We start from the raw sequence: 27,371 nt of genomic DNA, 5'->3' as shown, positions 1-27,371 counted from the left end.
CCTCCCCCAGCGTTGCAGCGATTATATGCAACGCAGGACACGCTAGATAAACTAGTAATATCATCAACCCTGTGTAGTTAACTATTGATTATATGCAACACAGGACACGCTAGATAAACTAGTAATATCATCAACCCTGTGTAGTTATAACTAGTGATTATATGCAACGCAGGACACGCTAGATAAACTAGTAATATCATCAACCCTGTGTAGTTATAACTAGTGATTATATGCAACACAGGACACGCTAGATAAACTAGTAATATCATCAACCCTGTGTAGTTATAACTAGTGATTATATGCAACACAGGACACGCTAGATAAACTAGTAATATCATCAACCCTGTGTAGTTATTAACTAGTGATTAGACACGCTAGATAAACTAGTAATATCATCAACCATGTGTAGTTATTAACTAGTCATTATGATTGATTGTTTTTTATAAGATAAGTTTAATGCTAGCTAGCAACTTCCCTTGGCTCCTACTGCAGTACGCGTAACATGCAGACTCATTGTGGAGTGCACTGAGAGGCTGGTGGTTTAAGAGCGTTGGACTAGTTAACTGTAAGGTTGCAAGATTAGATCCCCCGAGCTGACAAGGTGAAAAGTCTGTTGTTCTGCCCCTGAACGAGGCAGTTAACCCACCGTTCCTAGGCCGTCATTGAAAATAAGAATGTGTTCTTCACTGACTTGCCTAGTTAAATAAAGGTAAAAATGTATATATACACTTTTTAATTTAATCGGCACACAAAAAAATACCGATTTCCGATTGCTATGAAAACTTGAAATCGGCCCTAATTAATCGGTCGACCTCTAATAGTGACATCACAAGATCTATACAGAACACACGGTCACATAAACCAATTCTCTCGTTCACCGATCAACGTCTGTCCATAACGTCGTCGCCTCCAAAATCATTGGCACCTTGACAAAGACTAACTAAAAAGATAGTAAATCATTTCGACATCTTTCTTAGATTGATTTTCGTTCTGATCCAAACTCATTTATTCTGTCAGGACAAAACAACAGCTGGTGTTCTGATCCAAACTCATTTATTCTGTCAGGACAAAACGACAGCTGGTGTTCTGATCCAAACTCATTTATTCTGTCAGGACAAAACAACAGCTGGTGTTCTGATCCAAACTCATTTATTCTGTCAGGACAAAACAACAGCTGGTGTTCTGATCCAAACTCACTCATTCTGTCAGGACAAAACAACAGAAATATTTACACAAGTCAAAAAGAAAACAAAGATGATGTACTTTCCAGGAGAGCGACAGGTGTGTGTGTTAGGTCTGTTTGAGTGGTGCAGCAGGTAGACTAGCTGAGGCCAGGGGTCCAGGTGGAGGGAGAGAGACAGGTGTGTGTGTTAGGTCTGTTTGAGTGGTGCAGCAGGTAGACTAGCTGAGGCCTGTTCCAGGAAGGCCAGGGGTCCAGGTGGAGGGAGATCTGACGGTTTACGATGCTGGACACTGACATCCTCCAGAACCTACAGACAGACCAGCCATGATATTACCTACAGACAGACCAGCCATGATATTACCTAAAGACAGAACAGACATGATATTACCTACAGACAGAACAGACATGATATTACCTACAGACAGAACAGACATGATATTACCTACAGACAGAACAGACATGATATTACCTACAGACAGAACAGACATGATATTACCTACAGACAGAACAGACATGATATTACCTACAGACAGAACAGACATGATATTACCTACAGACAGAACAGACATGATATTACCTACAGACAGACCAGACATGATATGATATTACCTACAGACAGACCAGACATTATATGATATTACCTACAGACAGACCAGACATTATATTACCTACAGACAGACATTATATTAACTACAGACAGACCAGACATTTAATTAACTACAGACAGACCAGAAATTATATTAACTACAGACAGACCAGACATGATATTACCTACAGACAGAACAGACATGATATTACCTACAGACAGAACAGACATGATATTACCTACAGACAGAACAGACATGATATTACCTACAGACAGAACAGACATGATATTACCTACAGACATTATATTACCTAGAGACAGAACAGCCATGATATTACCTACAGACAGAACAGACATGATATTACCTACAGACAGAACAGACATGATATTACCTACAGACAGAACAGACATGATATTACCTACAGACAGAACAGACATGATATTACCTACAGACATTATATTACCTAGAGACAGAACAGCCATGATATTAACTACAGACAGAACAGACATTATATTACCTAGAGACAGAACAGACATGATATTACCTACAGACAGAACAGACATGATATTACCTACAGACAGAACAGACATGATATTACCTACAGACAGAACAGACATGATATTACCTACAGACAGAACAGACATCATATATTACCTACAGACAGAACAGACATTATATATTACCTACAGACAGAACAGACATTATATATTACCTACAGACATTATATTACCTAGAGACAGAACAGCCATGATATTACCTACAGACAGAACAGACATGATATTACCTAGAGACAGAACAGACATGATATTACCTACAGACAGAACAGACATGATATTAACTACAGACAGAACAGAGATTATATATTACCTACAGACAGAACAGACATGATATTACCTACAGACAGACCAGAGATTATATATTACCTACAGACAGAACAGACATGATATTACCTACAGACAGACCAGAGATTATATATTACCTACAGACAGAACAGACATATTAACTACAGACAGAACAGACATTATATATTACCTACAGACAGAACAGAGATTATTTATTACCTACAGACATTATATTACCTAGAGACAGAACAGCCATGATATTACCTACAGACAGAACAGACATTATATTACCTAGAGACAGAACAGACATTATATTACCTACAGACAGAACAGACATATTAACTACAGACAGAACAGACATATTAACTACAGACAGACCAGACATTATATTACCTACAGACAGAACAGCCATATTAACTACAGACAGAACAGACATTATATTACCTAGAGACAGAACAGACATGATATTAACTACAGACAGAACAGACATATTACCTAGAGACAGAACAGACATGATATTACCTACAGACAGAACAGACATATTAACTACAGACATACATGGTATCATGATGCTGGACCAGACACATTACCTACAGACCTGATATGTCACCTATATATCTTAAAAGGATTTTCATCAATTTGATATATTCCTTGAAGCCCCGTTCAAAAACAGAACGAGACAGGATCCAGGAAGTGAAGCGGCACTGAGCCAGCAAAGTAGAACACGGCCTTTTTCTCAATTAGATTTAATCAACTCCTCCGTCCGCTCTCGTCTCCTTTCCAAAAAGGTCAAAGGGTAAACCGAGGAGAGGTGGCGAGGAGGGAAAGTGGACTAAAGCACGCTTGTATGAAATGACACTCCTCCACAGGTAAATGAGGTTTCCAGGGGTCGCAACATGAAAGGTGTAACGTGATAGACTAGTGTATCATTTCTCCTCCCAGAAAACAAGGGGGGGGAGTGTCAGATTTCACTCATATAGAATACACTTGTGCTTCCTGGTCAAAAGGAGGCTATGGAGGAGGGGAGGACTCTGCTTCCTGGTCTAAAGGAGGCTATGGAGGAGGGGAGGACTCTGCTTCCTGGTCTAAAGGAGGCTATGGAGGAGGGGAGGACTCTGCTTCCTGGCCTAAAGGAGGCTATGGAGGAGGGGAGGACTCTGCTTCCTGGCCTAAAGGAGGCTATGGAGGAGGGAGGACTCTGCTTCCTGGCCTAAAGGAGGCTATGGAGGAGGGGAGGAGTCTGCTTCCTGGTCAAAAGGAGGCTATGGAGGAGGGGAGGAATCTGCTTCCTGGCCTAAAGGAGACTATGGAGGAGGGGAGGACTCTGCTTCCTGGCCTAAAGGAGGCTATGGAGGAGGGGAGGACTCTGCTTCCTGGCCTACAGGAGGCTATGGAGGAGGGGAGGAGTCTGCTTCCTGGTTAAAAGGAGGCTATGGAGGACTCTGCTTCCTGGCCTAAAGGAGGCTATGGAGGAGGGGAGGACTCTGCTTCCTGGCCTAAAGGAGGCTATGGAGGAGGGGAGGACTCTGCTTCCTGGTCAAAAGGAGACTATGGAGGACTCTACTTCCTGGTCAAAAGGAGGCTATGGAGGACTCTACTTCCTGGCCTAAAGGAGGGGAGGAGTCTGCTTCCTGGTTAAAAGGAAGCTATGGAGGACTCTGCTTCCTGGCCTAAAGGAAGCTATGGAGGGGAGGACTCTGCTTCCTGGCCTAAAGGAGACTATGGAGGAGGGGAGGACTCTGCTTCCTGGTCTAAAGGAGACTATGGAGGACTCTACTTCCTGGTTAAAAGGAGGCTATGGAGGAGGGGAGGACTCTGCTTCCTGGCCTAAAGGAGACTATGGAGGAGGGGAGGACTCTGCTTCCTGGCCTAAAGGAGGCTATGGAGGAAGGGAGGACTCTGCTTCCTGGCCTAAAGGAGGCTATGGAGGAGGGGAGGACTCTGCTTCCTGGCCTAAAGGAGGCTATGGAGGAAGGGAGGACTCTGCTTCCTGGTTAAAATGAGGCTATGGAGGAGGGGAGAACTCTGCTTCCTGGCCTAAAGGAGGCTATGGAGGACTCTGCTTCCTGGCCTAAAGGAGGCTATGGAGGACTCTGCTTCCTGGCCTAAAGGAGGCTATGGAGGACTCTGCTTCCTGGCCTAAAGGAGGCTATGGAGGACTCTGCTTCCTGGCCTAAAGGAGGCTATGGAGGACTCTGCTTCCTGGCCTAAAGGAGGCTATGTAGGACTCTGCTTCCTGGCCTAAAGGAGGCTATGGAGGACTCTGCTTCCTGGCCTAAAGGAGGCTATGGAGGACAATGCTTCCTGGCCTAAAGGAGGCTATGGAGGACTCTGCTTCCTGGCCTAAAGGAGGCTATGGAGGACTCTGCTTCCTGGCCTAAAGGAGGCTATGGAGGACTCTGCTTCCTGGCCTAAAGGAGGCTATGGAGGACTCTGCTTCCTGGCCTAAAGGAGGCTATGGAGGACTCTGCTTCCTGGCCTAAAGGAGGCTATGGAGGACTCTGCTTCCTGGCCTAAAGGAGGCTATGGAGGACTCTGCTTCCTGGCCTAAAGGAGGCTATGGAGGACTCTGCTTCCTGGCCTAAAGGAGGCTATGGAGGACTCTGCTTCCTGGCCTAAAGGAGGCTATGGAGGACTCTGCTTCCTGGCCTAAAGGAGGCTATGGAGGACTCTGCTTCCTGGCCTAAAGGAGGCTATGGAGGAGGACTCTGATTCCTGGCCTAAAGGAGGCTATGGAGGAGGGGAGGACTCTGCTTCCTGGCCTAAAGGAGGCTATGGAGGAGGGGAGGACTCTGCTTCCTGGCCTAAAGGAGGCTATGGAGGAGGGGAGGACTCTGCTTCCTGGCCTAAAGGAGGCTATGGAGGAGGGGAGGACTCTGCTTCCTGGCCTAAAGGAGGCTATGGAGGACTCTGCTTCCTGGTCTAAAGGAGGACTCTGCTTCCTGGCCTAAAGGAGGCTATGGAGGACTCTGCTTCCTGGTCTAAAGGAGGCTACGGAGGAGGGGAGGACTCTGCTTCCTGGCCTAAAGGAGGCTATGGAGGACTCTGCTTCCTGGTCTAAAGGAGGCTACGGAGGAGGGGAGGACTGCTTCCTGGCCTAAAGGAGGCTACGGAGGAGGGGAGGACTCAACTTCCTAGCCTAAAGGAGGCCACGGAGGAGGGGAGGACTCAACTTCCTAGCCTAAAGGAGGCTACGGAGGAGGGGAGGACTCTGCTTCCTGGCCTAAAGGAGGCTACGGAGGAGGGGAGGACTCTGCTTCCTGGCCTAAAGGAGGCTATGGAGGAGGGGAGGACTCTGCTTCCTGGTCTAAAGGAGGCTATGGAGGAGAGGAGGACTCTGCTTCCTGGCCTAAAGGAGGCTATGGAGGAGGGGAGGACTCTGCTTCCTGGCCCCTAAAGGAGGCTATGGAGGAGGACTCTGCTTCCTGGCCTAAAGGAGGCTATGGAGGAGGGGAGGAATCTGCTTCCTGGTTAAAAGGAGACTATGGAGGAGGGGAGGACTCTGCTTCCTGGCCTAAAGGAGGCTATGGAGGAGGGGAGGACTCTGCTTCCTGGTCTAAAGGAGGCTATGGAGGAGGGGAGGACTCTACTTCTTGGCCTAAAGGAGGCTATGGAGGAGGGGAGGACTGCTTCCTGGCCTAAAGGAGGCTATGGAGGAGGGGAGGACTGCTTCCTGGCCTAAAGGAGGCTATGGAGGAGGGGAGGACTCTGCTTCCTGGCCTAAAGGAGGCTATGGAGGAGGGGAGGAGTCTGCTTCCTGGCCTAAAGGAGGCTATGGAGGAGGGGAGGAGTCTGCTTCCTGGTTAAAAGGAGGCTATGGAGGACTCTGCTTCCTGGTCTAAAGGAGGCTACGGAGGAGGGGAGGACTCTGCTTCCTGGCCTAAAGGAGGCTATGGAGGAGGACTCTGCTTCCTGGCCCCTAAAGGAGGCTATGGAGGAGGACTCTGCTTCCTGGCCCCTAAAGGAGGCTATGGAGGAGGGGAGGACTCTGCTTCCTGGCCCCTAAAGGAGGCTATGGAGGAGGGGAGGACTCTGCTTCCTGGTCTAAAGGAGGCTATGGAGGAGGGGAGGACTCTGCTTCCTGGCCCCTAAAGGAGGCTATGGAGGAGGGGAGGAGTCTGCTTCCTGGCCTAAAGGAGGCTATGGAGGAGGGGAGGAGTCTGCTTCCTGGTTAAAAGGAGGCTATGGAGGACTCTGCTTCCTGGTCTAAAGGAGGCTACGGAGGAGGGGAGGACTCTGCTTCCTGGCCTAAAGGAGGCTATGGAGGAGGACTCTGCTTCCTGGCCCCTAAAGGAGGCTATGGAGGAGGACTCTGCTTCCTGGCCTAAAGGAGGCTATGGAGGAGGGGAGGACTCTGCTTCCTGGTTAAAAGGAGACTATGGAGGAGGGGAGGACTCTGCTTCCTGGCCTAAAGGAGGCTATGGAGGAGGGGAGGACTCTGCTTCCTGGTCAAAAGGAGACTATGGAGGAGGGGAGGACTCTGCTTCCTGGTCTAAAGGAGGCTATGGAGGAGGGGAGGACTCTGCTTCCTGGTCTAAAGGAGGCTATGGAGGAGGGGAGGACTCTGCTTCCTGGCCTAAAGGAGGCTATGGAGGAGGGGAGGACTCTGCTTCCTGGCCTAAAGGAGGCTATGGAGGAGGGGAGGACTCTGCTTCCTGGTCTAAAGGAGGCTATGGAGGAGGGGAGGACTCTGTTTCCTGGTCTGAAGGAGGCTATGGAGGAGGGGAGGACTCTGCTTCCTGGCCTAGAGGAGGCTATGGAGAAGGGGAGAACTCTACTTCCTGGTTAAAAGGAGGCTATGGAGGACTCTGCTTCCTGGCCTAAAGGAGGCTATGGAGGAGGGGAGGACTCTGCTTCCTGGTCTAAAGGGAAGCTATGGAGGAAGTGAGGACAGCCTTCTGTTGGCCTACCAACACATTTACACACTCCTCAACAACGTATCAGTTTCCGGGTCACGGAGGACGTACCTGCTGCCAGTGGTGCAGCTTAGACAGGTGTTTCTGAACAAGCAGCTCTTTCCTCTGGAGTTCATTCCGCAGCTCAGACACATCCTGGAGAGAAGAGAGAGGGAGAAGAGATGGACTAGCTGTTAACAGCAGAGGGAGGCTGTCCTAACACCAGAATAGAGAAGAGATGGACTAGCTGTTAACAGCAGAGGGAGGCTGTCCTAACACCAGAATAGAGAAGAGATGGACTAGCTGTTAACAGCAGAGGGAGGCTGTCCTAACACCAGAATAGAGAAGAGATGGACTAGCTGTTAACAGCAGAGGGAGGCTGTCCTAACACCAGAATAGAGAAGAGATGGACTAGCTGTTAACAGCAGAGGGAGGCTGTCCTAACACCAGAACAGAGAAGAGATGGACTAGCTGTTAACAGCAGAGGGAGGCTGTTCTAACACCAGAATAGAGAAGAGATGGACCAGCTGTTAACAGCAGAGGGAGGCTGTTCTAACACCAGAATAGAGAAGAGATGGACCAGCTGTTAACAGCAGAGGGAGGCTGTTCTAACACCAGAATAGAGAAGAGATGGACCAGCTGTTAACAGCAGAGGGAGGCTGTTCTAACACCAGAATAGAGAAGAGATGGACTAGCTGTTAACAGCAGAGGGAGGCTGTCCTAACACCAGAATAGAGAAGAGATGGACCAGCTGTTAACAGCAGAGGGAGGCTGTTCTAACACCAGAATAGAGAAGAGATGGACTAGCTGTTATAACAGCAGAGGGAGGCTGTCCTAACACCAGAATAGAGAAGAGATGGACTAGCTGTTAACAGCAGAGGGAGGCTGTTCTAACACCAGAATAGAGAAGAGATGGACTAGCTGTTATAACAGCAGAGGGAGGCTGTCCTAACACCAGAATAGAGAAGAGATGGACTAGCTGTTAACAGCAGAGGGAGGCTGTCCTAACACCAGAACATCCCCATACTGGTGAAGTTTCCCCTTAGGCACAGATCTAAGATAAGCCTCCCCTCCCCCAATCCTAACATTAACCATTAGTGGGGAAAATGTAACACTGACCCAAGATCAGCATCTAGTGGAGACTTCACCCTAATCCATATAGAGCCATCAAATTCTAGAACCCAGCGACTTCACCCTAATCCATATAGAGCCATCAAATTCTAGAACCCAGCGACTTCACCCTAATCCATATAGAGCCATCAAATTCTAGAACCCAGCGACTTCACCCTAATCCATATAGAGCCATCAAATTCTAGAACCCATTTCCACTGGCTTTTCTCTCCCATTGTTCCCCTCTTAATCAGGGCCTGGTTTAGACCTGGGACACCAGGTGGGTGATTCCCCTCTAACCAGGGACTGATTTAGACCTGGGACACCAGGTAGGTGATTCCCCTCTAACCAGGGACTGATTTAGACCTGGGACACCAGGTGGGTGATTCCCCTCTAACCAGGGACTGGTTTAGACCTGGGACACCAGGTGGGTGATTCCCCTCTAATCAGGGACTGGTTTAGACCTGGGACACCAGGTGGGTGATTCCCCTCTAACCAGGGACTGGTTTAGACCTGGGACACCAGGTGGGTGATTCCCCTCTAATCAGGGACTGGTTTAGACCTGGGACACCAGGTGAGTGATTCCCCTCTAACGAGGGACTGATTTAGACCTGGGACACCAGGTGAGTGATTCCCCTCTAACCAGGGACTGATTTAGACCTGGGACACCAGTCATTCTTCCCTCTAATCAGGGACTGGTTTAGACCTGGGACACCAGGTGGGTGATTCCCCTCTAATCAGGGACTGGTTTAGACCTGGGACACCAGGTGGGTGATTCCCCTCTAATCAGGGACTGGTTTAGACCTGGGACACCAGGTAGGTGATCCCCCTCTAACCAGGGACTGATTTAGACCTGGGACACCAGGTTGGTGCTATTAAATGGCCATGTAGAACAGCAAAGCTGGTAGTGTAAGAATTGAATACCTCTGGTATACAGTATCACCTACCTCTTTGACCACCTGGTCGGGTAAGAATTGAATACCTCTGGTATACAGTATCACCTACCTCTTTGACCACCTGGTCGGGTTTCTGGACTGATTTAGACCTGGGACAGGTGGTAGGGTATGAATTGAATACCCCTGGTATACAGTATCACCTACCTCTTTGACCACCTGGTCGGGTTTCTGGACTGATAACTGAAGACGCTTCTGCAGGAAGAAACATTCTGTCTGTCTGGCGACATCCAGAAACTTCTGAATACACTGATCCACACCTGGGGAGAGAGACAGGTTAGAGAGAGACAGGTTAGAGAGAGAGACCGAGAAACAGACAGGTTAGAGAGAGAGAGAGAGACAGACAGGGAAACAGACAGAATAGAGAGAGACAGAATAGAGAGAGACAGAATAGAGAGAGAGAGACCGAGAAACAGACAAGTTAGAGAGAGAGAGACAGGCAGGTTAGAGAGAGAGACAGGGAAACAGACAGGATAGGTTAGAGAGAGAGAGACTGAGAAACAGACAGGTTAAAGAGAGACAGGTTAAAGAGAGAGAGACACTCACAACATGCAAGTCAGTTAATTTTAGCTAGATAAGCAAAGTAATTAAATAAATATATATTTTTAATGAATGTGTTTCAAACTGTTTACAATGCTAACTGCCCCAAGGCTAGCCAACTCTCCTCCTGAATTACTGGGTGTGCAGGTTTTTGCTACAGCCCTGCTGTAAAACACCTGCTTCTACCAACCAGCTGCTCATCTGGACCCTGATTGGCTAAATCAGGTGTTAAAACAGGGCTGGAGAAAAACCATGCATACCCTGTCGCTATCCAGGAGGATGGTTGTTGGTCACCTAGGAGCTCGTCTGGGAATACGGTGCCCTTTTGGGTCGTGAACTTTACTGGTCTCACCTGTCCGTATCATTTTCCTCCTGGTCGGTTCCGTTCACGTAGTCTTGACTCACTAGGGACGCAAAGCAAGCCTGCTGACACAAGACAACTGGTTAACAGTTCACGACTAACACTTAGCTAGCTTCAGTAAGGCCAGACCAGAGATAAAAATGTACTTAGCTATAGCTATAACATGACATTGAGTTACATATAAGTGCTAGTTGTGTCCTGGAAAGCCAGTAAAACACGAGACGCAAAGTATGCTTGCAGCCCAGGTTGGTGGCACTTTAAATTGGGGCGAACGGGCTCGTAGTAATGACTAGAGCGTAAATCAATGAAACGGTATTAAATACATCAAACACATTAGTTTGGTTTCCAGGTGTTTGATGCCATTCGCTCTGTTCCAGACATTACGATGAGCCGTTGTCCCCTAAGCAGACTACACTACTCTCTGCACAACAACAATGTAGCTAGCTAACGCTAGTAACACTAGTTCGGTTAGCTAGTATCATTCCGTATACCACGGCTAGCTAGTATCATTCCGTTAGCTATACCACGGCGAGCTAGTATCATTACATTAGCTATACCACGGCTAGCTAGTATCATTCCGTATACCACGGCCAGCTAGTATCATTACGTTAGCTATACCACGGCGAGCTAGTATCATTCCGTTAGCTATACCACGGCGAGCTAGTATCATTACGTTAGCTATACCACGGCTAGCTAGTATCATTCCGTTCGCTATACCACGGCCAGCTAGTATCATTCCGTTAGCTATACCACGGCCAGCTAGTATCATTACGTTAGCTATACCACGGCCAGCTAGTATCATTCCGTTAGCTATACCACGGCCAGCTAGTATCATTCCGTTAGCTATACCACGGCCAGCTAGTATCATTCCGTTAGCTATACCACGGCCAGCTAGTATCATTCCGTTAGCTATACCACGGCCAGCTAGTATCATTCCGTTAGCTATACCACGGCCAGCTAGTATCATTCCGTTAGCTATACCACGGCCAGCTAGTATCATTCCGTTAGCTATACCACGGCCAGCTAGTATCATTCCGTTAGCTATAGTATCACGGCTATACCAGCCAGCTAGTATCATTCCGTTAGCTATACCACGGCCAGCTAGTATCATTCCGTTAGCTATACCACGGCCAGCTAGTATCATTCCGTTAGCTATACCACGGCCAGCTAGTATCATTCCGTTAGCTATACCACGGCCAGCTAGCGTTAGCTATACCACGGCAGCTAGTATCATTCCGTTAGCTATACCACGGCCAGCTAGTATCATTCCGTTAGCCATACCACGGCCAGCTAGTATCATTCCGTTAGCTATACCACGGCCAGCTAGTATCATTCCGTTAGCTATACCACGGCCAGCTAGTATCATTCCGTTAGCTATACCACGGCCAGCTAGTATCATTCCGTTAGCTATACCACGGCCAGCTAGTATCATTACGTTAGCTATACCACGGCCAGCTAGTATCATTCCGTTAGCTATACCACGGCCAGCTAGTATCATTCCGTTAGCTATACCACGGCCAGCTAGTATCATTAGGTTAGCTATACCACGGCCAGCTAGTATCATTAGGTTAGCTATACCACGGCCAGCTAGTATCATTCCGTTAGCTATACCACGGCCAGCTAGTATCATTCCGTTAGCTATACCACGGCCAGCTAGTATCATTCCGTTAGCTATACCACGGCCAGCTAGTATCATTCCGTTAGCTATACCACGGCCAGCTAGTATCATTCCGTTAGCTATACCACGGCCAGCTAGTATCATTCCGTTAGCTATACCACGGCCAGCTAGTATCATTCCGTTAGCTATACCACGGCCAGCTAGTATCATTCCGTTAGCTATACCACGGCCAGCTAGTATCATTCCGTTAGCTATACCAGCCAGCTAGTATCATTCCGTTAGCTATACCACGGCCAGCTAGTATCATTCCGTTAGCTATACCACGGCCAGCTAGTATCATTCCGTTAGCTATACCACGGCCAGCTAGTATCATTCCGTTAGCTATACCACGGCCAGCTAGTATCATTCCGTTAGCTATACCACGGCCAGCTAGTATCATTCCGTTAGCTATACCACGGCCAGCTAGTATCATCATTCCGTTAGCTATACCACGGCCAGCTAGTATCATTCCGTTAGCTATACCACGTTAGCTAGTATCACGGCCAGCTAGTATCATTCCGCTAGTATCATTCCGTTAGCTATACCACGGCCAGCTAGTATCATTCCGTTAGCTATACCACGGCCAGCTAGTATCATTCCGTTAGCTATACCACGGCCAGCTAGTATCATTCCGTTAGCTATACCACGGCCAGCTAGTATCACGTTAGCTATACCACGGCCAGCTAGTATCATTCCGTTAGCTATACCACGGCCAGCTAGTATCATTCCGCTAGCGTTAGCTATACCACGGCCAGCTAGTATCATTCCGTTAGCTATACCACGGCCAGCTAGTATCATTCCGTTAGCTATACCACGGCCAGCTAGTATCATTCCGTTAGCTATACCACGGCCAGCTAGTATCATTCCGTTAGCTATACCACGGCCAGCTAGTATCATTCCGCTTAGCTAGCTAGTATACGTTAGCTACGGCCAGCTAGTATCATTCCGTTAGCTATACCACGGCCAGCTAGTATCATTCCGTTACCACGGCCAGCTAGTATCACGGCTAGCACGGCCAGCTAGTATCATTCCGTTAGCTATACCACGGCCAGCTAGTATCATTCCGTTAGCTATACCACGGCCAGCTAGTATCATTCCGTTAGCTATACCACGGCCAGCTAGTATCATTCCGTTAGCTATACCACGGCTAGCTAGTATCATTACGTTAGCCACGCCAGCTAGTATCATTCCGTTAGCTATACCACGGCCAGCTAGTATCATTCCGTTAGCTATACCACGCTATACCACGCCAGCTAGTATCATTCCGTTAGCTATACCACGGCCAGCTAGTATCATTCCGTTAGCTATACCACGGCCAGCTAGTATCATTCCGTTAGCTATACCACGGCCAGCTAGTATCATTCCGTTAGCTATACCACGGCTAGCTAGCTATACCACGGCCAGCTAGTATCATTCCGTTAGCTATAGCTAGTATCCGTTAGCTATACCACGGCCAGCTAGTATCATTCCGTTAGCTATACTAGTATCACGGCCAGCTAGTATCATTCCGTTAGCTATACCACGGCCAGCTAGTATCATTCCGTTAGCTATACCACGGCCAGCTAGTATCATTCCGTTAGCTATACCACGGCCAGCTAGTATCATTCCGTTAGCTATACCACGGCCAGCTAGTATCATTCCGTTAGCTATACCACGGCCAGCTAGTATCATTCCGTTAGCTATACCACGGCCAGCTAGTATCATTCCGTTAGCTATACCACGGCCAGCTAGTATCATTCCGTTAGCTATACCACGGCCAGCTAGTATCATTCCGTTAGCTATACCACGGCCAGCTAGTATCATTCCGTTAGCTATACCACGGCCAGCTAGTATCATTCCGTTAGCTATACCACGGCCAGCTAGTATCATTCCGTTAGCTATACCACGGCCAGCTAGTATCATTCCGTTAGCTACCACGGCCAGCTAGTATCACGTTAGCTATACCACGGCCAGCTAGTATCATTCCGTTAGCTATACCACGGCCAGCTAGTATCATTCCGTTAGCTATACCACGGCCAGCTAGTCATTCATTCGTTAGTTAGCACGGCCAGCTAGTATCAGCTATACCACGGCCAGCTAGTATCATTCCGTTAGCTATACCACGGCCAGCTAGTATCATTCCGTTAGCTATACCACGGCCAGCTAGTATCATTCCGTTAGCTATACCACGGCCAGCTAGTATCATTCCGTTAGCTATACCACGGCCAGCTAGTATCATTACGTTAGCTATACCACGGCTAGCTAGTATCATTACGTTAGCTATACCACGGCTAGCTAGTATCATTCCGTTCGCTATACCACGGCCAGCTAGTATCATTCCGTTAGCTATACCACGGCCAGCTAGTATCATTCCGTTAGCTATACCACGGCTAGCTAGTATCATTCCGTTAGCTATACCACGGCTAGCTAGTATCATTCCGTTAGCTATACCACGGCCAGCTAGTATCATTCCGTTAGCTATACCACGGCCAGCTAGTATCATTCCGTTAGCTATACCACGGCCAGCTAGTATCATTCCGTTAGCTATACCACGGCCAGCTAGTATCATTCCGTTAGCTATACCACGGCTAGCTAGTATCATTCCGTTAGCTATACCACGGCCAGCTAGTATCATTCCGTTAGCTATACCACGGCCAGCTAGTATCATTCCGTTAGCTATACCACGGCCAGCTAGTATCATTCCGCTAGTATCAGCTATACCACGGCCAGCTAGTATCATTCCGTTAGCTATACCACGGCCAGCTAGTATCATTCCGTTAGCTATTCACCACGGCCAGCTAGCGTTAGCTATACCACGGCCAGCTAGTATCATTCCGTTAGCTATACCACGGCCAGCTAGTATCATTCCGTTAGCTATACCACGGCCAGCTAGTATCATTCCGTTAGCTATACCACGGCCAGCTAGTATCATTCCGTTAGCTATACCACGGCCAGCTAGTATCATTCCGTTAGCTATACCACGGCCAGCTAGTATCATTCCGTTAGCTATACCACGGCCAGCTAGTATCATTCCGTTAGCTATACCACGGCCAGCTAGTATCATTCCGTTAGCTATACCACGGCTAGCTAGTATCATTCCGCTATACCACGGCCAGCTAGTATACCACGGCCAGCTAGTATCATTCCGTTAGCATAGTATCATTCCGTTAGCTATACCACGCCAGCCAGCTAGTATCATTCCGTTAGCTATACCACGGCCAGCTAGTATCATTCCGTTAGCTATACCACGGCCAGCTAGTATCATTCCGTTAGCTATCACTGCCAGCTAGTATCATTCCGTTAGCCAGCTAGTATCATTACGTTAGCTATACCACGGCCAGCTAGTATCATTCCGTTCGCTATACCACGGCCAGCTAGTATCATTCCGTTAGCTCATTACCACGGCCAGCTAGTATCATTCCGTTAGCTATACCACGGCCAGCTAGTATCATTCCGCTATACCACGGCCAGCTAGTATACCACGGCCAGCTAGTATCATTCCGTTAGCTATACCACGGCCAGCTAGTATCATTCCGTTAGCTATACCACGCCAGCTAGTATCATTCGTTAGCTATACCACCAGCTATCAGTATCATTCCGTTAGCTATACCACGGCCAGCTAGTATCATTCCGTTAGCTATACCACGGCTAGCTAGTATCATTCCGTTCGCTATACCACGGCCAGCTAGTATCATTCCGTTAGCTATACCACGGCCAGCTAGTATCATTCCGTTAGCTATACCACGGCTAGCTAGTATCATTCCGTTAGCTATACCACGGCCAGCTAGTATCATTCCGTTAGCTATACCACGGCCAGCTAGTATCATTCCGTTAGCTATCACGGCCAGCTAGCGTTAGCTATACCACGGCTAGCTAGTATCATTCCGTTCGCTATACCACGGCCAGCTAGTATCATTCCGTTAGCTATACCACGGCCAGCTAGTATCATTCCGTTAGCTATACCACGGCCAGCTAGTATCATTCCGTTAGCTATACCACGGCTAGCTAGTATCATTCCGTTAGCTATACCACGGCCAGCTAGTATCATTCCGTTAGCTATACCACGGCCAGCTAGTATCATTCCGTTAGCTATACCACGGCTAGCTAGTATCATTCCGTTAGCTATACCACGGCCAGCTAGTATCATTCCGTTAGCTATACCACGGCCAGCTAGTATCATTCCGTTAGCTATACCACGGCCAGCTAGTATCATTCCGTTAGCTATACCACGGCCAGCTAGTATCATTACGTTAGCTATACCACGGCCAGCTAGTATCATTACGTTAGCTATACCACGGCCAGCTAGTATCATTACGTTAGCTATACCACGGCTAGCTAGTATCATTCCGTTAGCTATACCACGGCCAGCTAGTATCATTACGTTAGCTATACCACGGCTAGCTAGTATCATTCCGTTCGCTATACCACGGCCAGCTAGTATCATTCCGTTCGCTATACCACGGCCAGCTAGTATCATTCCGTTAGCTATACCACGGCTAGCTAGTATCATTCCGTTCGCTATACCACGGCTAGCTAGTATCATTCCGTTAGCTATACCACGGCTAGCTAGTATCATTCCGTTAGCTATACCACGGCCAGCTAGTATCATTCCGTTAGCTATACCACGGCTAGCTAGTATCATTCCGTTAGCTATACCACGGCTAGCTAGTATCATTCCGTTAGCTATACCACGGCCAGCTAGTATCATTCCGTTAGCTATACCATGGCCAGCTAGTATCATTACGTTAGCTATACCACGGCTAACTAGTATCATTACATTAGCTATACCACGGCTAGCTAGTATCATTACGTTAGCTATACCACGGCTAGCTAGTATCATTCCGTTAGCTATACCACGGCCAGCTAGTATCATTCCGTTAGCTATACCACGGCTAGCTAGTATCATTCCGTTAGCTATACCACGGCTAGCTAGTATCATTCCGTTAGCTATACCATGGCCAGCTAGTATCATTACGTTAGCTATACCACGGCTAACTAGTATCATTACATTAGCTATACCACGGCTAGCTAGTATCATTACGTTAGCTATACCACGGCTAGCTGTTGCTGTCGTACCTCGAAAGAAGCCTCTAGGTCGTCTACCAGAGTGTTGGGGCCCTGGACCCTGTTCCCCGGAGCTCCAGATAGTAGTCCCGGCTGACCCGGGCCGCCGACAGGGTGAGGACCAGCGGACTGCTGGCCGGGGAACATCCCGCTGCCCATGGAGGAAGACATACTAGATGGTTGTTTGCAGTGTTGCCAACTAAAATGACGTTGTGATGTCATTGCGTGATAACGTAAAATCTGCGTCATTACGTATGATACGCAAAAACGTTCCTCAAATTGACATTTGTTCAGGTGCAGAGTCCCACTCTTTTCTGTACTTCTTCTGGCTGTACACTTTTGATTGAGAAAACATGTTGATTGATGTTGTAAATTCTGTTCAAGATCAAACATTCGTGAGCAACTATATTCATTGGGTTTGCTGCAGGCGTCACTCACAATGCACTATTGCAGCCAGGCACGTGTGTTGTGACTGAGTTGTGTGACAGAGAAAATCGTTTTTGTCAGAGGGGGAAATGCGTGCGTTTGAGTCACTTTTCAAAAGTTGCTAAAAGTTCCAAACAAATTTTTAAAAGTAGCTACATTTGTTGCTAGGTGCTGTTTGAAAAAAAAAAAAAGTTGCCAGGGTAGTCCGAAAAGTTGATAAATATAGCAACTAGGACATGCCACACTGGCAATGTAATAGGTTCTACTTAATGACTATATATATAAAAAAAGGTTTGATTAAAATAAATGTTTTGCAATTAAAACAATTTGTCATTTACACTATAATATAGTGACAAGACACATTGATCCCCTAAAATGGTTTTATTGGTGTTTTATTTAAATGACTGGCAATAATAATATTTGACAGTTTTTTTTTTGCAGAAGTGCACACCAACTTCAGCATTAGTTTCTCCCACAACTACTGGACAGAAGAGGTTGGTTAACTCACTGTCACTGAAACCTCATTTTTACCCTAATATGCATCGCAAGAACGCTACGCAAAAAAAAGACCATCTTGCGTTCTTGCATGTTACATGTGCTGGGGCACTGGGGTGGAAATGTCCTCTTCAGCCCTCTGGATGCACAGCAGGCTACTACCAGATGACTCAGGATACATCCCAAATAGCATCCTATTCCCTATATAGTTCACTACTTTAGACCAGACTCCTATGGGGAGGGAATAAGGTGCTATTTGGGAAGCAGTCTGTAACTCTACACAGTACCAGTGTCTCTGTCTCTACAGAATAATCCTTCTCCAGCCAGCTCAGTGTGTGTAGGTGTGGTGTGTGTGTGTGTCTTCAGGCTTGGTTGGCCAGTCCAGCAGCGAACTCTACCAGTGTTCGTGTCGGTCTCCCAGACATTCCTTTCTTCAGGTAGGGAACCTGGAGAGAGACAAACAGTGAAAGAGAAAAGTGTATTGTTAATGTCCAACAGGACAACAGCCAGCGTCTCTCAGCAATCCAACCCCTCAGCCGAACAGAACAGAAGGGGTTGTGGTCGTCATGGTTCCTGAACACTAACAGAAGGGGTTGTGGTCGTCATGGTTCTAGAACACTAACAGAAGGGGTTGTGGTCGTCATGGTTCTAGAACACTAACAGAAGGGGTTGTGGTCGTCATGGTTCTAGAACACTAACAGAAGGGGTTGTGGTCGTCATGGTTCTAGAACACTAACAGAAGGGGTTGTGATTGATGTGTCATTCTGATCATGCGCGCCGTGACCGACAGAGCTAGTTCGTTAGCTAAGCTAGCCCCTGTAGCTAGCCAGTAACTCCTCCAGTATGTGTTGATGTGTCTTAGCTAGTACGTTAGCTAAGCTAGCCACTGTAGCTAGCCAGTAACTCCTCCAGTATGTGTTGATGTGTCTTAGCTAGTACGTTAGCTAAGCTAGCCACTGTAGCTAGCCAGTAACTCCTCCAGTATGTGTTGATGTGTCTTAGCTAGTACGTTAGCTAAGCTAGCCACTGTAGCTAGCCAGTAACTCCTCCAGTATGTGTTGATGTGTCTTAGCTAGTATGTTAGCTAAGCTAGCCACTGTAGCTAGCCAGTAACTCCTCCAGTATGTGTTGATGTGTCTTAGCTAGTACGTTAGCTAAGCTAGCCACTGTAGCTAGCCAGTAACTCCTCCAGTGTGTGTTGATGTTCGTTAGCTAAGCTAGCCACTGTAGCTAGCCAGTAACTCCTCCAGTGTGTGTTGATGTTCGTTAGCTAAGCTAGCCACTGTAGCTAGCCAGTAACTCCTCCAGTGTGTGTTGATGTTCGTTAGCTAAGCTAGCCACTGTAGCTAGCCAGTAACTCCTCCAGTGTGTGTTGATGGTCGTTAGCTAAGCTAGCCACTGTAGCTAGCCAGTAACTCCTCCAGTGTGTGTTGATGGTCGTTAGCTAAGCTAGCCACTGTAGCTAGCCAGTAACTCTTCCAGTGTGTGTTGTCATAGCTAGTTCGTTAGCTAAGCTAGCCACTGTAGCTAGCCAGTAACTCCTCCAGTGTGTGTTGAACTGACCTGGTATGACGCTGTATTGATCAGTTCTACAGTTTAGCTAAGCAGTGTGTGTTATTTTAGCGCCCCCCAATGGCGTTAGTCAGCCACTGTAGCTTAACCTTTAAACTGTAGTGTTTTATGTTGTACATGTTTTAAGCTTTGTGTGCTGCCATTTTGGCCAGGTCTCTTTTGCAAAAGATATTTCAACTCAGTGAGAGCCAGTAAAATCAATACAAAAATCAAAAACAGGTCAATGTTCCAGAAGACTACCGTACCTCGTCCTTATTGGTCATCACCCCGGCGATGTCCAGGTGCGCCCAATGAGGAGCCGTCACAAACTCCCTCAGAAACGCTGCCGCCGTGCAGGCTCCGCCAGAACTACACACACACACACACACACACACACACACACACGTAAGATGGCATTAACACAGAAGTTGTTTAGGGTTGTTTCTAGATGTTGTGTGTGTGTGTGTGTGTGTGTGTGTGTGTGTTCTTACCGGCTGTACTTGCCGACGTTGTTGAGGTCGGCCAGCTGGCAGTCAGTGACCTGTCTAGTGTAATGTTGAAACAACGGCATCCTCCACACCCGGTCTCCTGTTACCACACTGGCCTAACACACAGAGAGACACCACAGTGTGTATGTAACCCTCCATACCCTGTCTCCTAACACAGAGAGAGACACCACAGTGTGTATATAACCCTCCATACCCTGTCTCCTAACACAGAGAGACACCACAGTGTGTATGTAACCCTCCATACCCTGTCTCCTAACACAGAGAGAGACACCACAGTGTGTATGTAACCTCCAAACCCTGTCTCCTAACACAGAGAGACACCACAGTGTGTATGTCAACCCTCCATACCCTGTCTCCTAACACAGAGAGACACCACGCTGCCGCCGTGTTTCAGTGTGTATGTAACCCTCCATACCCTGTCTCCTAACACAGAGAGACACCACAGTGTGTATATAACCCTCCATACCCTGTCTCCTAACACAGAGAGAGACACCACAGTGTGTATGTAACCCTCCATACCCTGTCTCCTAACACAGAGAGACACCACAGTGTGTATATAACCCTCCATACCCTGTCTCCTAACACAGAGAGACACCACAGTGTGTATATAACCCTCCATACCCTGTCTCCTAACACAGAGAGACACCACAGTGTGTATGTAACCCTCCATACCCTGTCTCCTAACACAGAGAGACACCACAGTGTGTATGTAACCCTCCATACCCTGTCTCCTAACACAGAGAGACACCACAGTGTGTATGTAACCCTCCATACCCTGTCTTCTAACACAGAGAGAGACACCACAGTGTGTATATAACCCTCCATACCCTGTCTCCTAACACAGAGAGACACCACAGTGTGTATGTAACCCTCCATACCCTGTCTCCTAACACAGAGAGAGACACCACAGTGTGTATGTAACCCTCCATACCCTGTCTCCTAACACAGAGAGACACCACAGTGTGTATGTAACCCTCCATACCCTGTCTCCTAACACAGAGAGACACCACAGTGTGTATGTAACCCCCCATACCCTGTCTCCTAACACAGAGAGACAGCACAGTGTGTATATAACCCTCCATACCCTGTCTCCTAACACAGAGAGACACCACAGTGTGTATATAACCCTCCATACCCTGTCTCCTAACACAGAGAGACACCACAGTGTGTATATAACCCTCCATACCCTGTCTCCTAACACAGAGACACAACAGTGTGTATATAACCGCCCATACCCTGTCTCCTAACACAGAGAGACACCACAGAGTGTATATAACCCTCCATACCCTGTCTCCTAACACAGAGAGACACCACAGTGTGTATATAACCCTCCATACCCTGTCTCCTAACACAGAGAGAGACACCACAGTGTGTATGTAACCCTCCATACCCTGTCTCCTAACACAGAGAGACACCACAGTGTGTATATAACCCTCCATACCCTGTCTCCTAACACAGAGAGACACCACAGTGTGTATATAACCCTCCATACCCTGTCTCCTAACACAGAGAGACACCACAGTGTGTATATAACCCTCCATACCCTGTCTCCTAACACAGAGAGACACCACAGTGTGTATGTAACCCTCCATACCGTGTCTCCTAACACAGAGAGACACCACAGTGTGTATATAACCCTGTCTCCTAACACAGAGAGACACCACAGTGTGTATGTAACCCTCCATACCCTGTCTCCTAACACAGAGAGACACCACAGTGTGTATGTAACCCTCCATACCCTGTCTCCTAACACAGAGAGACACCACAGTGTGTATATAACCCTCCATACCCTGTCTCCTAACACAGAGACACAACAGTGTGTATATAACCGCCCATACCCTGTCTCCTAACACAGAGAGACACCACAGAGTGTATATAACCCTCCATACCCTGTCTCCTAACACAGAGAGACACCACAGTGTGTATATAACCCTCCATACCCTGTCTCCTAACACAGAGAGACACCACAGTGTGTATATAACCCTCCATACCCTGTCTCCTAACACAGAGAGACACCACAGTGTGTATATAACCCTCCATACCCTGTCTCCTAACACAGAGAGACACCACAGTGTGTATGTAACCCTCCATACCCTGTCTCCTAACACAGAGAGACACCACAGTGTGTATATAACCCTCCATACCCTGTCTCCTAACACAGAGAGACACCACAGTGTGTATATAACCCTCCATACCCTGTCTCCTAACACAGAGAGACACCACAGTGTGTATATAACCCTCCATACCCTGTCTCCTAACACAGAGAGACACCACAGTGTGTATGTAACCCTCCATACCGTGTCTCCTAACACAGAGAGACACCACAGTGTGTATATAACCCTGTCTCCTAACACAGAGAGACACCACAGTGTGTATGTAACCCTCCATACCCTGTCTCCTAACACAGAGAGACACCACAGAGTGTATATAACCCTCCATACCCCCCCCATACCCTGTCTCCTAACACAGAGAGACACCACAGTGTGTATGTAACCCTCCATACCCTGTCTCCTAACACAGAGAGACACCACAGTGTGTATGGAACCCTCCATACCCTGTCTCCTAACACAGAGAGAGACACCACAGTGTGTATGTAACCCTCCATACCCTGTCTCCTAACACAGAGAGAGACACCACAGTGTGTATGTAACCCTCCATACCCTGTCTCCTAACACAGAGAGACAGCACAGTGTGTATATAACCCTCCATACCCTGTCTCCTAACACAGAGAGACACCACAGTGTGTATATAACCCTCCATACCCTGTCTCCTAACACAGAGAGACCCCACAGTGTGTATATAACCCTCCATACCCTGTCTCCTAACACAGAGAGACACCACAGTGTGTATATAACCCTCCATACCCTGTCTCCTAACACAGAGAGACACCACAGTGTGTATGTAACCCTCCATACCCTGTCTCCTAACACACAGAGACACCACAGTGTGTATATAACCCTCCATACCCTGTCTCCTAACACAGAGAGACACCACAGTGTGTATGTAACCCTCCATACCCTGTCTCCTAACACAGAGAGACACCACAGTGTGTATATAACCCTCCATACCCTGTCTCCTAACACAGAGAGACACCACAGTGTGTATATAACCCCCCATACCCTGTCTCCTAACACAGAGAGACACCACAGTGTGTATGTAACCCTCCATACCCTGTCTCCTAACACAGAGAGAGACACCACAGTGTGTATATAACCCTCCATACCCTGTCTCCTAACACAGAGAGACACCACAGTGTGTATGTAACCCTCCATACCCTGTCTCCTAACACAGAGAGACACCACAGTGTGTATGTAACCCCCCATACCCTGTCTCCTAACACAGAGAGAGAGACCACAGTGTGTATGTAACCCTCCATACCCTGTCTCCTAACACAGAGAGACACCACAGTGTGTATGTAACCCTCCATACCCTGTCTCCTAACACAGAGAGACACCACAGTGTGTATGTAACCCTCCATACCCTGTCTCCTAACACAGAGAGACACCACAGTGTGTATGTAACCCTCCATACCCTGTCTCCTAACACAGAGACACCACAGTGTGTATGTAACCCTCCATACCCTGTCTCCTAACACAGAGAGACACCACAGTGTGTATGTAACCCTCCATACCCTGTCTCCTAACACAGAGAGACACCACAGTGTGTATATAACCCTCCATACCCTGTCTCCTAACACAGAGAGACACCACAGTGTGTATGTAACCCTCCATACCCTGTCTCCTAACACAGAGAGAGACACCACAGTGTGTATATAACCCTCCATACCCATTTTGATAGAAGAACCCAACGTACCCAATTATAATAGAGGATGGCTCTATTCAGGATGGCTCTATTTCAGTGTGTGTGTGTGTGTGTGTGTGTGTTACCTTGTGAAGCTGTTCCCAGAGCCAGTCAGAGTTGGTGAAGACTCCTGTCGCTGCTGAACCCAGAGCAACATCCATCGCTCCTGAGAGAAAACACGAGTGACCAATAGACTAGCCAGTTAGTGACCAATAGACTAGCCAGTTAGTGACCAATAGACTAGCCAGTTAGTGACCAATAGACTAGCCAGTTAGTGACCAATAGACTAGCCAGTTAGTGACCAATAGACTAGCCAGTTAGTGACCAATAGACTAGCCAGTTAGTGACCAATAGACTAGCCAGTTAGTGACCAATAGACTAGCCAGTTAGTGACCAATAGACTAGCCAGTTAGTGACCAATAGACTAGCCAGTTAGTGAACAACATCCATCGCTCCTGAGAGAAAACACGAGTGACCAATAGACTAGCCAGTTAGTGACCAATAGACTAGCCAGTTAGTGACCAATAGACTAGCCAGTTAGTGACCAATAGACTAGCCAGTTAGTGAGCAATAGACTAGCCAGTTAGTGACCAATAGACTAGCCAGTTAGTGAGCAATAGACTAGCCAGTTAGTGACCAAGGGACTAGCCAGTTAGTACTAACCAATAGGGACTAACCAGTGAGGTGACCAACTAACCAGTGAGGGTACTAACCAGTAGGGACTAACCAGTTAGGGTACTAACCAGTTAGTGACTAACTAGCCAGTTAGTGTACTAACCAGTTAGTGACCAATACTAGCCAGTTAGTGACCAATAGACTAACCAGTGAGGGTGACCAATAGACTAGCCAGTTAGTGACCAATAGACTAGCCAGTTAGTGACCAATAGACTAGCCAGTTAGTGAACAACGACGGCCGTCTCACCAACACACACAGGGTACTAACCAGTGAGGGTACTAACCAGTGAGGGTACTAACCAGTGAGGGTACTAACCAGTGAGGGTACTAACCAGTGAGGGTACTAACCAGTGAGGGTAGCAGCGTTGACGATGGCCCTGGGGTTGAAGCTGTGAGCGTACTAACCAGTGAGGGTACTAACCAGTGAGGGTACTAACCAGTGAGGTACTAACCAGTGAGGGTACTAACCAGTGAGGGTACTAACCAGTAACCAGTGAGCTGTACTAACCAGTGAGGGTACTAACCAGTGAGGGTACTAACCAGTGAGCGTACTAAGGGTACTAACCAGTGAGGGTTGAAGCTGTGAGGGTACTAACCAGTGAGGGTACTAACCAGTGAGGTACTAACCAGTGAGGGTACTAACCAGTGAGGGTACTAACCAGTGAGGGTACTAACCAGTGAGCGTACTAACCAGTGGTACCCTGAGCGATAACCAGTGAGGGTACTAACCAGTGAGGGTACTAACCAGTGAGCGTACTAACCAGTGAGGGTACTAACCAGTGAGGGTACTAACCAGTGAGGGTACTAACCAGTGAGGGTACTAACCAGTGAGGGTACTAACCAGTGAGGGTACTAACCAGTGGCACCTGGGGTTGAAGCTGTGAGCGTACTAACCAGTGAGGGTACTAACCAGTGAGCGTACTAACCAGTGAGGGTACTAACCAGTGAGGGTACTAACCAGTGAGGGTACTAACCAGTGAGGGTAGCAGCGTTGACGATGGCCCTGGGGTTGAAGCTGTGAGCGTACTAACCAGTGAGGGTACTAACCAGTGAGGGTACTAACCAGTGAGGGTACTAACCAGTGAGGGTACTAACCAGTGAGGGTAGCAGCGTTGACGATGGCCCTGGGGTTGAAGCTGTGAGCGTACTAACCAGTGAGGGTACTAACCAGTGAGGGTACTAACCAGTGAGGGTACTAACCAGTGAGGGTACTAACCAGTGAGGGTACTAACCAGTGAGGGTACTAACCAGTGAGGGTACTAACCAGTGAGGGTACTAACCAGTGAGGGTACTAACCAGTGAGGGTACTAACCAGTGAGGGTACTAACCAGTGAGCGTACTAACCAGTGAGGGTACTAACCAGTGAGGGTACTAACCAGTGAGGGTACTAACCAGTGAGGGTAGCAGCGTTGACGATGGCCCTGGGGTTGAAGCTGTGAGCGTACTAACCAGTGAGCGTACTAACCAGTGAGGGTACTAACCAGTGAGGGTACTAACCAGTGAGGGTACTAACCAGTGAGGGTACTAACCAGTGAGGGTACTAACCAGTGAGGGTAGCAGCGTTACTAACCGATGGCCCTGGGGTTGAAGCTGGGGTAACCTAACCAGTGAGGGTACTAACCAGTGAGGGTACTAACCAGTGAGGGTACTAACCAGTGAGGGTACTAACCAGTGAGGGTACTAACCAGTGAGGGTACTAACCAGTGAGCGTACTAACCAGTGAGGGTACTAACCAGTGAGGGTACTAACCAGTGAGGGTACTAACCAGTGAGGGTACTAACCAGTGAGGGTACTAACCAGTGAGGGTACTAACCAGTGAGGGTACTAACCAGTGAGGGTACTAACCAGTGAGGTACTAACCAGTGAGGGTACTAACCAGTGAGGGTACTAACCAGTGAGGTACTAACCAGTGAGGGTACTAACCAGTGAGGGTACTAACCAGTGAGGGTACTAACAGTGAGCTAACCAGTGAGGGTACTAACCAGTGAGGGTACTAACCAGTGAGGGTACTAACCAGTGAGGGTACTAACCAGTGAGGGTACTAACCAGTGAGCGTACTAACCAGTGAGGGTACTACGATGGCCCTGGGGTTGAAGCTGTGAGCGTACTAACCAGTGAGGGTACTAACCAGTGAGGGTACTAACCAGTGAGGTACCTAACCAGTGAGGGTACTAACCAGTGAGGGTACTCAACCAGTGAGGTTGAACCTGTGAGGGTACTAACCAGTGAGGGTACTAACCAGTGAGCGTACTAACCAGTGAGGTACTAACCAGTGAGGGTACTAACCAGTGAGGTACTAACCAGTGAGGGTACTAACCAGTGAGGGTACTAACCAGTGAGGGTACTAACCAGTGAGCGTACTAACCAGTGAGGGTACTAACCAGTGAGGGTACTAAACCAGTGAGGGTACTAACCAGTGAGGGTACTAACCAGTGAGGGTACTAACCAGTGAGGTACTAACCAGTGAAACCAGCAGTGAGGGCCCCTGAGGGTTGAAGCTGTGAGGGTACTAACCAGTGAGGGTACTAACCAGTGAGGGTAACCCTAAACTAACCAGTGAGGGTACTAACCAGTGAGGGTAGCGTTACGATGGCCCTGGGGTTGAAGCTGTGAGTACTAACCGTACTAACCAGTGAGGGTACTAACCAGTGAGGGTACTAACCAGTGAGGGTACTAACCAGTGAGGGTACTAACCAGTGAAATTGCTAACCAGTGAGGGTACTAACCAGTGAGGGTACTAACC

The 27,371-nt window shown here is 47.9% G+C and overlaps 2 protein-coding genes and 2 pseudogenes across 2 annotated transcripts; 1 reads left to right on the top strand and 3 right to left on the bottom strand.

The window, feature by feature from the left end:
• Positions 1–27,371, bottom strand: part of LOC135569101 (methylsterol monooxygenase 1-like) — a 101,093-nt pseudogene that overhangs the window by 21,151 nt on the left and 52,571 nt on the right.
• On the bottom strand, positions 1,085–17,388 carry LOC135569104 (mediator of RNA polymerase II transcription subunit 28-like). Its single transcript, XM_065015948.1, has 5 exons — positions 17,184–17,388; positions 10,476–10,533; positions 9,718–9,839; positions 7,580–7,663; positions 1,085–1,490 (listed from the first exon to the last, which is right to left on the bottom strand). The coding sequence occupies exons 1-5, from the start codon at positions 17,340–17,342 to the stop codon at positions 1,371–1,373; spliced, it is 543 nt and encodes a 180-aa protein (XP_064872020.1). The 5' UTR covers positions 17,343–17,388; the 3' UTR covers positions 1,085–1,370.
• LOC135569105 (cytosol aminopeptidase-like) lies at positions 17,964–25,049 on the bottom strand. Its single transcript, XM_065015949.1, has 5 exons — positions 24,977–25,049; positions 24,040–24,119; positions 20,135–20,247; positions 19,910–20,012; positions 17,964–18,538 (listed from the first exon to the last, which is right to left on the bottom strand). Exons 2-5 carry the CDS (start codon positions 24,112–24,114, stop codon positions 18,455–18,457), a joined length of 375 nt encoding a protein of 124 aa, XP_064872021.1. The 5' UTR covers positions 24,115–24,119; positions 24,977–25,049; the 3' UTR covers positions 17,964–18,454.
• Positions 27,218–27,371, top strand: part of LOC135569100 (cytosol aminopeptidase-like) — a 10,877-nt pseudogene continuing 10,723 nt past the window's right edge.

Source organism: Oncorhynchus nerka, unplaced genomic scaffold, assembly GCF_034236695.1.
Source record: "Oncorhynchus nerka isolate Pitt River unplaced genomic scaffold, Oner_Uvic_2.0 unplaced_scaffold_1206, whole genome shotgun sequence".
In the NCBI taxonomy this organism is placed as follows: Eukaryota; Metazoa; Chordata; class Actinopteri; order Salmoniformes; family Salmonidae; genus Oncorhynchus; species Oncorhynchus nerka.
The sequence above is the reverse complement of the archived record's forward strand: the minus strand, read 5'-3'. Positions and strand labels throughout refer to the sequence as shown.